This window comes from Oncorhynchus gorbuscha, linkage group LG19 (genome assembly GCF_021184085.1).
Source record: "Oncorhynchus gorbuscha isolate QuinsamMale2020 ecotype Even-year linkage group LG19, OgorEven_v1.0, whole genome shotgun sequence".
Taxonomy (NCBI): Eukaryota; Metazoa; Chordata; class Actinopteri; order Salmoniformes; family Salmonidae; genus Oncorhynchus; species Oncorhynchus gorbuscha.
The window spans coordinates 66,870,666-66,885,665 of record NC_060191.1 but is presented as its reverse complement, the minus strand read 5'-3'; the positions used below and the strand labels follow the sequence as shown (position 1 = coordinate 66,885,665).

The 15,000-nt window shown below is 47.7% G+C and overlaps 1 protein-coding gene across 2 annotated transcripts in view; it reads left to right on the top strand.

Annotated features, from left to right (window-relative positions):
• Positions 1-15,000, top strand: part of LOC124005922 (metabotropic glutamate receptor 5-like) — a 145,622-nt gene that overhangs the window by 104,067 nt on the left and 26,555 nt on the right. For both annotated transcript variants that reach the window (XM_046315565.1, XM_046315563.1), the window contains exon 7: positions 194-429. In XM_046315565.1, coding sequence (XP_046171521.1) covers positions 194-429 — 236 coding nt within the window. The remainder of the gene's footprint in view (positions 1-193; positions 430-15,000) is intronic.

Below are 15,000 nucleotides of genomic sequence, written 5' to 3'. Positions count from 1 at the left end.
AAACAACCACAGACGTCAACCAGTGGACACCTTAGGCCTTGTGTATGGAACAGACACGTCACTTCCAGAACCTAAGACCAACCTTCTTGTTTTCCAGTGACTTCCCTATGTTTCTAACGGTCCCTTAGAAATCCCTTCAACGTTGATTCATCGTGTCTATAACTTCTATGTCCCTTCTGTCCCCTTGTCCCAGTGATGGCTGGGCGGACCGGTACGATGTGACAGATGGGTACGTGCGCGAGGCGGCGGGGGGAATCACCATCAAGCTGCAGTCAGCTGATGTGAAGTGGTTTGATGAGTACTACCTGAAGCTGCGGCCAGACAACAACCTGAGAAACCCCTGGTTCCCTGAGTTCTGGCAGCATCGCTTCCACTGTAGGTTGAAGGGACACCCACAGGAGAGCCTCAAGTTCAACCGTACTTGCAACAGTGAGTATTCACACACATGATGCACGCACACACACACACACACACACACACACACACACACACACACACACACACACACACACACACACACACACACACACACACACACACACACACACACACACACACACACACACACACACACACACACACACACACACACACACACACACACACACACACACACACACACACACACACACACACACACACACAGTTCTGGAAAGCAGGTGTGTTTGTTGGCATCAGTGATGTAGCTATGAAGTAGAGAATAGAGATTGTAGGACGTCAGGTAGGAGCTCTCAGATCTGACCAGTCCATTCAACACAGCTGGACAAAGAGGCTATTCCATTCAGCCTGCCGCCACATTCACTCCTCTATCTGTTCATTCATATATCTGCATATTCAGCTGGGAACGCTGTGTGTGTGCACAGGGCTATAGTTATGCTAATCACAGAGGTATCACATGTTTCTCCAGAAATAATATGAAGTGAGCAGGCAGCTTTAGATCGTCCTTTAATTCAGACCCCCCCTTCCTTTACACCTGGAACATCTACTTTATGGATAAAAGTGTCTGCTAAATGACGTAAATGTAAATGTAAAAGTCTCTCTCTCTCTCTCTCTCTCTCTCTCTCTCTCTCTCTCTCTCTCTCTCTCTCTCTCTCTCTCTCTCTCTCTCTCTCTCTCTCTCTCTCTCTCTCTCTCTCTCTCTCTCTCTCTCTCTCTCTCTCCCTCTCCCTCTCTCTCTCTCTCTCTCTCTCTCTCTCAATTCAATTCAATTCAAGGGCTTTATTGGCATGGGAAACGTGTTAACATTGCCAAAGCAAGTGAGGTAGATAATATATAAAGTGAGTATATAAAGTGAAATAAACCCTCTCACTCTCCCTCTCTCTCTCTCTCTCTCTCTCTCTCTCTCTCTCTCTCCCTCCCCCCTCTCTCTCTCTCTCTCTCTCTCTCTCTCTCTCTCTCTCTCTCTCTCTCTCTCTCTCTCTCTCTCTCTCTCTCTCTCTCTCTCTCTCTCTCTCTCCCTCTTTCTCTCATCTCTCTCTCTCTCTCTCTCCCTCTCTCTCTCACCTCTCCCTCTCTCACAATAACAATAAGTATACAGTAGAGTACATGTGCAGGTTGATTGGTCTGTCAGACACTGTCCCTCAACTTATGGCAGGCAGCAATGTAGTGCGCTGCCAACGCACAGCTCTCTGCGTCCTCCCCCAACAGGACGGGTAGCCTACTCTCATCAGAGAGGTCTTTGAAACCTTTAATAAGGGTTTCACAATTGGGGAAATAACACTCTTTAATTGTTTCATGTTTTTGACATTTTGTCAGGAAATGCAGCTCTGTCTCAGGTTCTGCTGTGGTGCAGTGGTTGTGCAGCCTTTCCTTTACAGGGAGCCAGGTTTTCCTGTGTCTACCCTTCTCAATGGCAAGGCTGTGCTCACTGAGCCTGTACTTTGTCAAGGTTTTTCTAAGGTTTTGATCAGTAACCATGGTCAAATATTTAGCCACGGTGTACTGTCAATTTAGGGCCAGATACCAATGCATTTTGCTTTGTGCTTGTGCTTGTGTTTCCCAATAAGCAATGTTGTTTAGTTTTGACTGTGTTGTAATTTGTTTTATTCTGATTGATTGGATGTTCTGGTCCTGATGCTTCAGTGTGTTAGTAGAACAGGTTTGTGAACTCAGGACCAGGACCAGCTGGATGAGGGGAGACTTTTATTTGCTCAGCACTTGGCATTGCAGGGCTTGGTAATGATATGAGAGGGGGTCACTGTATTTTAGATGTTTCCAAAACTTAATTGCTTTTTTTTGAGTTTTTATTATTAGTGGATATTGGCCTAATTCTGCCCTGCATGCATTGTTTGTAGTGTTCCTCTGGACATGTAGGAGAATCTTACATAACTCTGCATGCAGTGTTTCAATGGGGTGTTTGTCCCATTTGATGAAATCTCGTTTTGCAAGTGGACCCCACACCTTGCTGCCATAAAGTGCAATTGGTTCAATGACACATTCAATCAGTTTTAGCCAAATTTGAATAGGTATTTCAATTTGGATGAGCTTTTTAATGGCGTAGAATGTCCTGCGTGCTTTCTCTCTCTGTTCATTCACTGCCTCATTAAGGTGTCCAGCTGAGCTTATTTTTAAACCTAAGTAATTGTAGTTTGTGCAGTACTCTATATACTTTGTACCAATTGAGAACTTTGGTCTAATTCCCTGAGATCTGTATCTTCTCTGGAAAATCATTATTTTAGTATTTTTGTGGTTTACTGCCAGGGCCCAGGTCTGGCAGTACTGCTCTAGCAGGTCCAGGGCCCAGGTCTGGCAGTACTGCTCTAGCAGGTCCAGGGCCCAGGTCTGGCAGTACTGCTCTAGCAGGTCCAGGGCCCAGGTCTGGCAGTACTGCTCTAGCAGGTCCAGGGCCCAGGTCTGGCAGTACTGCTCTAGCAGGTCCAGGGCCCAGGTCTGGCAGTACTGCTCTAGCAGGTCCAGGGCCCAGGTCTGGCAGTACTGCTCTAGCAGGTCCAGGCTCTGCTGTAAGGCCATGTGCTGTGGGTGACAGCAGGCATAGGTCGTCTGCGAAGAGTAGGCATTTAACTTCTGAATTGTGGAGACTAACACCAACATCAATGTATATATTGCCAGGATATATTGATTTAATTATGTCATATGTTTTACCCCCTACACCACTTTCAATAACTTTGTAGAACAGTCCTGTATTCCAAATAGAATCAAATGCTTTTTGGAAGTTGATAAAGCAAGTGTATATTTTGGTATTATTTTGGTGGACATGTTTATCTATCAGGGTGTGTAGGGTGTAAATATGATCAGTTGTGTGATGTTTTGGTATAAATCCAATAATGTCTTTTACTCAAAACATTTAGCTTATTAAGGAAGTTGAGAACTCTTACATTTATAATACTACAGAAAACCTTTCCCAGGTTACTATTCACACAAATGCCTCTGTTATAGTTGGGGTCAAATTTGTCTCTGTAAAGATTGGGGTTATGAGTCCTTGATTCCAGATGTCAGGGAAATAACCTACACTCAGGATCAAATTAAACAGTTTTAATAAAGCCAATTGATATTTTGCACTAGTGAGTTTGAGCATCTCGTTTAGGATGCCATCAGGTCTGCAGGCTTTTTAAAATTTGAGAGCCTGAAGTTTCTTATTGAGCCCCTGGTCAGTAATTGGGGTTTTTCGAATCCATTCAACTCCTCATGAATTTGTCATTGTTCTGCGTTTGTGTCAATTTGAACGGTGTTGTAGAGAGTTTAAAATGGGTTGTCCGTATGTCACCATTTTCTATCGCTAATTCCTCGTTTCGATTATTTAAAATGTTTTTTTTCCAATTTTGCCAGAAGTTGTGTGTGTTTATGGACTCCTGAATTAGTGTCAGTTGCTTGCTGTTGTACTGTGCTTTTATGGTTCTGAGTGTTACGTTTATAGAGTTTTAAAGTCTCACAGTAATGAAGGTGTAATTCACCATTATTTGGGTCTCTGTGCTTTTGGTTGGATAGTGTTCTATGTTTTTTCCTTATAATTTTACAATCTGCATCAAAACCAGTTGTCATCTTGTTTAGTTTTTATCAATTTCAAATGTGCTTCTTTTGCTGTTTGCCTGAATATATAGTTTGTTTTTTACTGCCAGATCGATGCCTTCTTCACTGTTCTTCACAGAAAGTTATCTAAGAGTGTTTGGATATTATGGATCCAGGTTGCTTTCTGGTTTTCTTCTGTGCTGTTTGGGGCCCATCTGTATGAATGTCTGATGTTGTACATCTGACTGGGCTGTGAATGTCTGATGTTGTACAGCTGACTGGGCTGTGAATGCCTGATGTTGTACAGCTGACTGGACTGTGAATGTCTGATGTTGTACAGCTGACTGGACTGTGAATGTCTGATGTTGTACAGCTGACTGGACTGTGAATGTCTGATGTTGTACAGCTGACTGGACTGTGAATGTCTGATGTTGTACAGCTGACTGGGCTGTGAATGTCTGATGTTGTACAGATTACTGGGCTGTGAATGTCTGATGTTGTACAGCTGACTGGGCTGTGAATGTCTGATGTTGTACAGATTACTGGGCTGTGAATGTCTGATGTTGTACAGCTGACTGGACTGTGAATGTCTGATGTTGTACAGCTGACTGGGCTGTGAATGTCTGATGTTGTACAGATTACTGGGCTGTGAATGTCTGATGTTGTACAGCTGACTGGGCTGTGAATGTCTGATGTTGTACAGATTACTGGGCTGTGAATGTCTGATGTTGTACAGATTACTGGGCTGTGAATGTCTGATGTTGTACAGCTGACTGGACTGTGAATGTCTGATGTTGTACAGATTACTGGGCTATGAATGTCTGATGTTGTACAGCTGACTGGACTGTGAATGTCTGATGTTGTACAGATTACTGGGCTATGAATGTCTGATGTTGTACAGCTGACTGGACTGTGAATGTCTGATGTTGTACAGATTATTGGGCTGTGAATGTCTGATGTTGTACAGATTACTGGGCTGTGAATGTCTGATGTTGTACAGCTGACTGGACTGTTAATGTCTGATGTTGTACAGCTGACTGGACTGTGAATGTCTGATGTTGTACAGATTACTGGGCTGTGAATGTCTGACGTTGTACAGCTGACTGGGCTGTGAATGTCTGATGTTGTACAGCTTACTGGGCTGTGAATGTCTGATGTTGTACAGCTGACTGGGCTGTGAATGTCTGATGTTGTACAGCTCATTGGGCTGTGAATGTCTGTCTGATGTTGTACAGCTGACTGGGCTATGAATGTCTGATGTTGTACAGATTACTGGGCTGTGAATGTCTGACGTTGTACAGCTGACTGGGCTGTGAATGTATGATGTTGTACAGCTTACTGGTCTGTGAATGTCTGATGTTGTACAGCTGACTGGGCTGTGAATGTCTGATGTTGTACAGCTCACTGGGCTGTGAATGTCTGTCTGATGTTGTACAGCTGACTGGGCTGTGAATGTCTGATGTTGTTGTCATGCAGGTGAAAGAGGACCCAAAAGCGACTTAACAGAAACAGAGTTTATTCAAGTCCAAACAGAAAACGACAAATCCTGAATCCTTAACAGGAAATGTCCAAACAGGGAATAACAGAAATCCTCTAGTCTGTAGAGGGGAATAACAGGAGAAGCGGCCACAGACTGCAGGTCGCTTCGGGTAGGCGCAGGCCGTAGCTGACAGAGACACCTGCTCACACGCAGCATCTGATGAAGGCAAAAACACGACAGGACAGGGCGATACACAATCACAGCACGGTGAATTCTAAACAAGGAACCGACAGGACAGGAACGGAACACAAAGGAAGAAATAGGGACTCTAATCAGGGGAAAGGATCGGGAACAGGTGTGGGAAGACTAAATGATGATTAGGGGAATAGGAACAGCTGGGAGCAGGAACGGAACGATAGAGAGAAGAGAGAGCGAGAGAGTGAGAGAGGGAGGGGGAGAGAGAGGGATAGAAAGAGGGAAAGAACCTAATAAGACCAGCAGAGGGAAACGAATAGAATGGGGAGCACAGGGACAAGACATGATAATAAATGACAAACATGACAGTACCCCCCACTCACCGAGCGCCTCCTGGCGCACTCGAGGAGGAATCCTGGCGGCAACGGAGGAAATCATCGATGAGTGAACGGTCCAGCACGTCCCGAGACGGAACCCAACTCCTCTCCTCAGGACCGTAACCCTCCCAATCCACTAAGTATTGGTGACCCCGTCCCCGAGAACGCATGTCCATGATCTTATGTACCTTGTAAATAGGTGCGCTCTCGACAAGGACGGGAGGGGGAGGGAAGACGAACGGGGGTGCGAAGAAAGGGCTTAACACAGGAGACATGGAAGACAGGATGGACGCAACGAAGATGTCGCGGAAGAAGCAGTCGCACAGCGACAGGATTGACGACCTGGGAGACACGGAACGGACCAATGAACCGCGGAGTCAACTTACGAGGAGCTGTCGTAAGAGGAAGGTTGCGAGTGGAAAGCCACACTCTCTGGCCGCAACAATACCTTGGACTCTTAATCCTGCGTTTATTGGCGGCTCTCACCGTCTGTGCCCTGTAACGGCAAAGTGCAGACCTCACCCTCCTCCAGGTGCGCTCACAACGTTGGACAAACGCTTGAGCGGAGGGAACGCTGGACTCGGCAAGCTGGGATGAGAACAGAGGAGGCTGGTAACCCAGACTACTCTGAAACGGAGATAACCCGGTAGCAGACGAAGGAAGCGAATTGTGAGCGTATTCTGCCCAGGGAAGCTGTTCTGCCCAAGACGCAGGGTTTCTGAAAGAAAGGCTGCGTAGTATGCGACCAATCGTCTGATTGGCCCTCTCTGCTTGACCGTTAGACTGGGGATGAAACCCGGAAGAGAGACTGACGGACGCACCAATCAAACGACAGAACTCCCTCCAAAACTGTGACGTGAATTGCGGGCCTCTGTCTGAAACGGCGTCTAACGGGAGGCCATGAATTCTGAATACATTCTCAATAATGATTTGTGCCGTCTCCTTAGCGGAAGGAAGTTTAGCGAGGGGAATGAAATGTGCCGCCTTAGAGAACCTATCGACAACCGTAAGAATCACAGTCTTCCCCGCAGACAAAGGCAGACCGGTAATGAAGTCTAAGGCGATGTGAGACCATGGTCGAGAAGGAATGGGGAGCGGTCTGAGACGACCGGCAGGAGGAGAGTTACCCGACTTAGTCTGCGCGCAGTCCGAACAAGCAGCCACGAAACGGCGCGTGTCACGCTCCTGAGTCGGCCACCAAAAGCGCTGGCGAATAGACGCAAGAGTGCCTCGAACACCGGGATGACCAGCTAACTTGGCAGAGTGAGCCCACTGAAGAACAGCCAGACGAGTGGAAACAGGAACGAAAAGGAGGTTACTAGGACAAGCGCGCGCGACGCAGTGTGCGTGAGTGCTTGCTTAACCTGTCTTTCAATTCCCCAGACTGTTAACCCGACAACACGCCCATAAGGAAGAATCCCCTCGGGATCAGTAGAAGCCACAGAAGAACTAAACAGACGGGATAAGGCATCAGGCTTGGTGTTCTTGCTACCCGGACGGTAAGAAATCACAAACTCGAAACGAGCGAAAAACAACGCCCAACGAGCTTGACGGGCATTAAGTCGTTTGGCAGAACGGATGTACTCAAGGTTCTTATGGTCTGTCCAAACGACAAAAGGAACGGTCGCCCCCTCCAACCACTGTCGCCATTCGCCTAGGGCTAAGCGGATGGCGAGCAGTTCACGGTTACCCACATCATAGTTGCGCTCAGATGGCGACAGGCGATGAGAAAAATAAGCGCAAGGATGAACCTTATCGTCAGACTGGAAGCGCTGGGATAGAATGGCTCCCACGCCTACCTCTGAAGCGTCAACCTCGACAATGAATTGTCTAGTGACGTCAGGAGTAACGAGGATAGGAGCGGACGTAAAACGTTCTTTTAGAAGATCAAAAGCTCCCTGGGCGGAACCGGACCACTTAAAACACGTCTTGACAGAAGTAAGAGCTGTGAGAGGGGCAGCAACTTGACCGAAATTACGAATGAAACGCCGATAGAAATTAGCGAAACCTAAAAAGCGCTGCAACTCGACACGTGACCTTGGAACGGGCCAATCACTGACAGCTTGGACCTTAGCGGAATCCATCTGAATGCCTTCAGCGGAAATAACGGAACCGAGAAAAGTAACGGAGGAGACATGAAAAGAGCACTTCTCAGCCTTTACGTAGAGACAATTCTCTAAAAGGCGCTGTAGAACACGTCGAACGTGCTGAACATGAATCTCGAGTGACGGAGAAAAAATCAGGATATCGTCAAGATAGACAAAAACAAAGATGTTCAGCATGTCTCTCAGAACATCATTAACTAATGCCTGAAAAACAGCTGGCGCATTGGCGAGACCGAACGGCAGAACCCGGTACTCAAAATGCCCTAACGGAGTGTTAAACGCCGTTTTCCACTCGTCCCCCTCTCTGATGCGCACGAGATGGTAAGCGTTACGAAGGTCCAACTTAGTAAAGCACCTGGCTCCCTGCAGAATCTCGAAGGCTGATGACATAAGGGGAAGCGGATAACGATTCTTAACCGTTATGTCATTCAGCCCTCGATAATCCACGCAGGGGCGCAGAGTACCGTCCTTCTTCTTAACAAAAAGAACCCCGCCCGGCCGGAGAGGAAGAAGGCACTATGGTACCGGCGTCAAGAGACACAGACAAATAATCCTCGAGAGCCTTACGTTCGGGAGCCGACAGAGAGTATAGTCTACCTCGAGGAGGAGTGGTCCCCGGAAGGAGATCAATACTACAATCATACGACCGGTGAGGAGGAAGGGAGTTGGCTCGGGACCGACTGAAGACCGTGCGCAGATCATGATATTCCTCCGGCACTCCTGTCAAATCGCCAGGTTCCTCCTGAGAAGTAGGGACAGAAGAAACGGGAGGGATGGCAGACATTAAACACTTCACATGACAAGAAACGTTCCAGGATAGGATAGAATTACTAGACCAATTAATAGAAGGATTATGACATACTAGCCAGGGATGACCCAAAACAACAGGTGTAAACGGTGAACGGAAAATCAAAAAAGAAATAGTCTCACTGTGGTTACCAGATACTGTGAGGGTTAAAGGTAGTGTCTCAAATCTGATACTGGGAAGATGACTACCATCTAAGGCGAACATGGGCGTAGGCTTCTCTAATTCTCTGAAAGGAATGTCATGTTTCCGAACCCATGCTTCGTCCATGAAACAACCCTCAGCCCCAGAGTCTATCAAGGCACTACATGTAGCACCCGAACCGGTCCAGCGTAGATGGACCGACAAAGTAGTACAGGATTTTGATGGAGAGACTTGAGTAGTTGCGCTCACCTGTAGCCCTCCGCTTACAGATGAGCTCTGGCTTTTACTGGACATGAATTAACAAAATGTCCAGCAACTCCGCAATAGAGGCACAGGCGGTTGGTGATCCTCCGTTCCCTCTCCTTAGTCGAGATGCGAATCCCTCCCAGCTGCATGGGCTCAGTCTCAAAGCCAGAGGAGGGAGATGGTTGCGATGCGGAGCAGGGAAACACCGTTGATGCGAGCTCTCTTCCACGAGCCCGGTGACGAAGATCTACCCGTCGTTCTATGCGGATGGCGAGAGCAATCAAAGAGTCCACATCTGAAGGAACCTCCCGGGAGAGAATCTCATCCTTAACCACTGCGTGGAGTCCCTCCAGAAAACGAGCGAGCAGCGCCGGCTCGTTCCACTCACTAGAGGCAGCAAGAGTGCGAAACTCAATAGAATAATCCGTTATGGACCGTTCACCTTGGCATAAGGAAGCCAGGGCCCTAGAAGCCTCCCCACCAAAAACTGAACGGTCAAAAACCCGAATCATCTCCTCTTTAAAGTTCTGGAACTTGTTAGAGCAATCAGCCCTTGCCTCCCAGATAGCTGTGCCCCATTCTCGAGCCCGGCCAGTAAGGAGTGAAATGACGTAAGCAACCCGAGCTCTCTCTCTAGAGTATGTGTTGGGTTGGAGAGAGAACACAATCTCACACTGCGTGAGAAAGGAGCGGCACTCAGTGGGCTGCCCGGAGTAGCAAGGTGGGTTATTAACCCTAGGTTCTGGAGGCTCGGCAGGCCAGGAAGTAACAGGTGGCACGAGACGTAGACTCTGGAACTGTCCAGAGAGGTCGGAAACCTGAGCGGCCAGGTTCTCCACGGCATGGCGAGCAGCAGACAATTCCTGCCCGTGTCTGCCGAGCATGGCTCCTTGGATCTCGACGGCAGTGTAACGAGCGTCTGAAGTCGCTGGGTCCATTCCTTGGTCGGTTCCTTCTGTCATGCAGGTGAAAGAGGACCCAAAAGCGACTTAACAGAAACAGAGTTTATTCAAGTCCAAACAGAAAACGACAAATCCTGAATCCTTAACAGGAAATGTCCAAACAGGGAATAACAGAAATCCTCTAGTCTGTAGAGGGGAATAACAGGAGAAGCGGCCACAGACTGCAGGTCGCTTCGGGTAGGCGCAGGCCGTAGCTGACAGAGACACCTGCTCACACGCAGCATCTGATGAAGGCAAAAACACGACAGGACAGGGCGATACACAATCACAGCACGGTGAATTCTAAACAAGGAACCGACAGGACAGGAACGGAACACAAAGGAAGAAATAGGGACTCTAATCAGGGGAAAGGATCGGGAACAGGTGTGGGAAGACTAAATGATGATTAGGGGAATAGGAACAGCTGGGAGCAGGAACGGAACGATAGAGAGAAGAGAGAGCGAGAGAGTGAGAGAGGGAGGGGGAGAGAGAGGGATAGAAAGAGGGAAAGAACCTAATAAGACCAGCAGAGGGAAACGAATAGAATGGGGAGCACAGGGACAAGACATGATAATAAATGACAAACATGACAGTTGTACAGCTGACTGGGCTGTGAATGTCTGATGTTTTACAGCTCACTGGGCTGTGAATGTCTGATGTTGTACATCTGACTGGGCTGTGAATGTCTGATGTTGTACAGCTGACTGGGCTGTGAATGTCTGATGTTGTACAGCTGACTGGGCTGTGAATGTCTGATGTTGTACAGCTGACTGGACTGTGAATGTCTGATGTTGTACAGCTTACTGGGCTGTGAATGTCTGATGTTGTACAGATTACTGGACTGTGAATGTCTGATGTTGTACAGCTTACTGGGCTGTGAATGTGTGGTTGTTTCCATGTCTGTTCTTTTGAGGAACAACGTAATTTGGCTGTGATCAGACAGAGGTGTTCACTGTCAAGCAATGGTGAATGAGCTGGGAGAGAAAGGTTCAATGTCTGTAATCATATGGTCTGTGGCCAAGAGGTGAGCAGTAGGTAGTAACCTACCATTGACAAAGTATAGACCAAAGTACAGACCAAAGTATAGACCAAAGTACAGACCCAGGCTTCTACAGACCTGTAACAGATCCCTTCCGTTGTTGTTGACGGTGCTGTTGTTTCTATGGGGGAGATGAAGACAGTTAGAGACACTATGGCCTGTTATAAAGCTGTCCCCTCGTGTGGTCTGTCACTGTTGTTTCTATGGGGGAGATGAAGACAGTTAGAGACACTATGGCCTGTTATAAAGCTGTCCCCTCATGTGGTCTGTCACTGTTGTTTCTATGGGGGAGATGAAGACAGTTAGAGACACTATGGCCTGTTATAAAGCTGTCCCCTCGTGTGGTCTGTCACTGTTGTTTCTATGGGGGAGATGAAGACAGTTAGAGACACTATGGCCTGTAATAAAGCTGTCCCCTCGTGTGGTCTGTCACTGTTGTTTCTATGGGGGAGATGAAGACAGTTAGAGACACTATGGCCTGTTATAAAGCTGTCCTCTCATGTGGTCTGTCACTGTTGTTTCTATGGGGGAGATGAAGACAGTTAGAGACACTATGGCCTGTTATAAAGCTGTCCTCTCATGTGGTCTGTCACTGTTGTTTCTATGGGGGAGATGAAGACAGTTAGAGACACTATGGCCTGTTATAAAGCTGTCCCCTCGTGTGGTCTGTCACTGTTGTTTCTATGGGGGAGATGAAGACAGTTAGAGACACTATGGCCTGTTATAAAGCTGTCCTCTCATGTGGTCTGTCACTGTTGTTTCTATGGGGGAGATGAAGACAGTTAGAGACACTATGGCCTGTTATAAAGCTGTCCCCTCGTGTGGTCTGTCACTGTTGTTTCTATGGGGGAGATGAAGACAGTTAGAGACACTATGGCCTGTTATAAAGTTGTCCCCTCGTGTGGTCTGTCACTGTTGTTTCTATGGGGGAGATGAAGACAGTTAGAGACACTATGGCCTGTTATAAAGTTGTCCCCTCGTGTGGTCTGTCACTGTTGTTTCTATGGGGGAGATGAAGACAGTTAGAGACACTATGGCCTGTAATCAAGCTGTCCCCTCGTGTGGTCTGTCACTGTTGTTTCTATGGGGGAGATGCAGACAGTTAGAGACACTATGGCCTGTTATAAAGCTGTCCCCTCGTGTGGTCTGTCACTGTTGTTTCTATGGGGGAGATGAAGACAGTTAGAGACACTATGGCCTGTTATAAAGTTGTCCCCTCGTGTGGTCTGTCACTGTTGTTTCTATGGGGGAGATGAAGACAGTTAGAGACACTATGGCCTGTTATAAAGCTGTCCCCTCGTGTGGTCTGTCACTGTTGTTTCTATGGGGGAGATGAAGACAGTTAGAGACACTATGGCCTGTTATAAAGCTGTCCCCTCGTGTGGTCTGTCACTGTTGTTTCTATGGGGGAGATGAAGACAGTTAGAGACACTATGGCCTGTTATAAAGCTGTCCCCTCGTGTGGTCTGTCACTGTTGTTTCTATGGGGGAGATGAAGACAGTTAGAGACACTATGGCCTGTTATAAAGCTGTCCCCTCGTGTGGTCTGTCACTGTTGTTTCTATGGGGGAGATGCAGACAGTTAGAGACACTATGGCCTGTATAATCAAGCTGTCCCCTCATGTGCTCGTTAGATCAGGTAGTGTTCCCGTGCATTTGTGTCCCCACAGATGAGCACATTTCCCTGGGCCTGGAGATGACACGTCTCTTCCTCAAGGGTGGGGAAGATCTCCTCTGAGTAATATGGGGATTCTGAGGGGGGAGATCTCCTCTGAGTAATATGGGGATTCTGAGGGGGGGAGATCTCCTCTGAGTAATATGGGGATTCTGAGGGGGGGGAGATCTCCTCTGAGTAATATGGGGATTCTGGGGGAGAGATCTCCTCTGAGTAATATGGGGATTCTGAGGGGAGAGATCTCCTCTGAGTAATATGGGGATTCTGAGGGGGAGATATCCTCTGAGTAATATGGGGATTCTGAGGGGGGGGGGGCAGAGAGATCTCCTCTGAGTATTATGGGGATTCTGAGGGGGAGATCTCCTCTGAGTAATATGGGGATTCTGAGGGGGAGATCTCCTCTGAGTAATATGGGGATTCTGAGGGGGGGGGGGGATCTCCTCTGAGTAATATGGGGATTCTGGGGGGGGCAGAGAGATCTCCTCTGAGTATTATGGGGATTCTGAGGGGGAGATATCCTCTGAGTAATATGTGGATTCTGAGGGGGGGGGGGGAGATCTCCTCTGAATATATATAAATATTGCGCAAAGTAACACGTCTTTTTCTGTCAGTACAAGTTCTTTTTTCAATTAGATGTTGTAGTTGGGATTTGTACCAAATGATCAGTCCTCCAGAGTCTCTGCCTCTATTGACAGAGATGTGTTTCTGTGTCAGCCTTACACCATGTCTCCTGCAGAATGATGACGTCAACATCTTTAAGGTTTTTGTTGAACTCCAGTGCTAAACTCTTCAGTCCAAATGTTGATGAGTTTAGACCCTGAATGTTCCACATGCTGACCGATAGGTTGATGAGTTTAGACCCTGAATGTTCCACATGCTGACTGATAGGTTGATGAGTTTAGACCCTGAATGTTCCACATGCTAACTGATAGGTTGATGAGTTTAGACCCTGAATGTTCCACATGCTGACCGATAGGTTGATGAGTTTAGACCCTGAATGTTCCACATGCTAACTGATAGGTTGATGAGTTTAGACCCTGAATGTTCCACATGCTGACTGATAGGTTGATGAGTTTAGACCCTGAATGTTCCACATGCTAACTGATAGGTTGATGAGTTTAGGCCCTGAATGTTCCACATGCTAACTGATAGGTTGATGAGTTTAGACCCTGAATGTTCCACATGCTAACTGATAGGTTGATGAGTTTAGGCCCTGAATGTTCCACATGCTGACTGATAGGTTGATGAGCTTAGGCCCTGAATGTTCCACATGCTAACTGATAGGTTGATGAGTTTAGGCCCTGAATGTTCCACATGCTAACTGATAGGTTGATGAGCTTAGGCCCTGAATGTTCCACATGCTGACTGATAGGTTGATGAGTTTAGGCCCTGAATGTTCCACATGCTAACTGATAGGTTGATGAGTTTAGGCCCTAAATGTTCCTCATGCACACTGATAGGTTGATGAGTTTAGGCCCTGAATGTTCCACATGCTGACTGTGTGTGTGCGTGCGTGCATGCGTCCGTGCGTGTGTGTGTACGTGCGTGCGTGTGTGTGCATGCGTCCCGTGTGTGTGTGTGTGCATGTGTGTGCGTGTGTGTGCGTGTGTGTGTGTGTGTGTGTGTGTGTGTGTGTGTGTGTGTGTGTGTGTGTGTGTGTGTGTGTGTGTGTGTGTGTGTGTGTGTGTGTGTGTGTGTGTGTGTGTGTGTGTGTGTGTGTGTGTGTGTGTGTGTGTGCGTGCATGCATGCGTGTGTGTTTAGTGCAGTTTAGTGTAGATGTATTGGAGGAGCTGTTTAATCTCACCTAATCCTACAGGGTTCTCCTGTCCTCTGACGACCTCTGCGTAGCTGCGCTGGTCCTGCTGTTGGGCCCTGTGGAGTGGAGGAGGGCCAGTTCTGGGCCGTGGGGCTTCCTCTCTGGTCTGGTAGGGGTGGTGGTCTGGTGCGGGGTAGTAGGCTGGGCCCGGGCCAGTCTGGCTAAGCCGATGGAAGTGGTGATGCTCTCGTGGTGGGTGGGGTCTGTGGG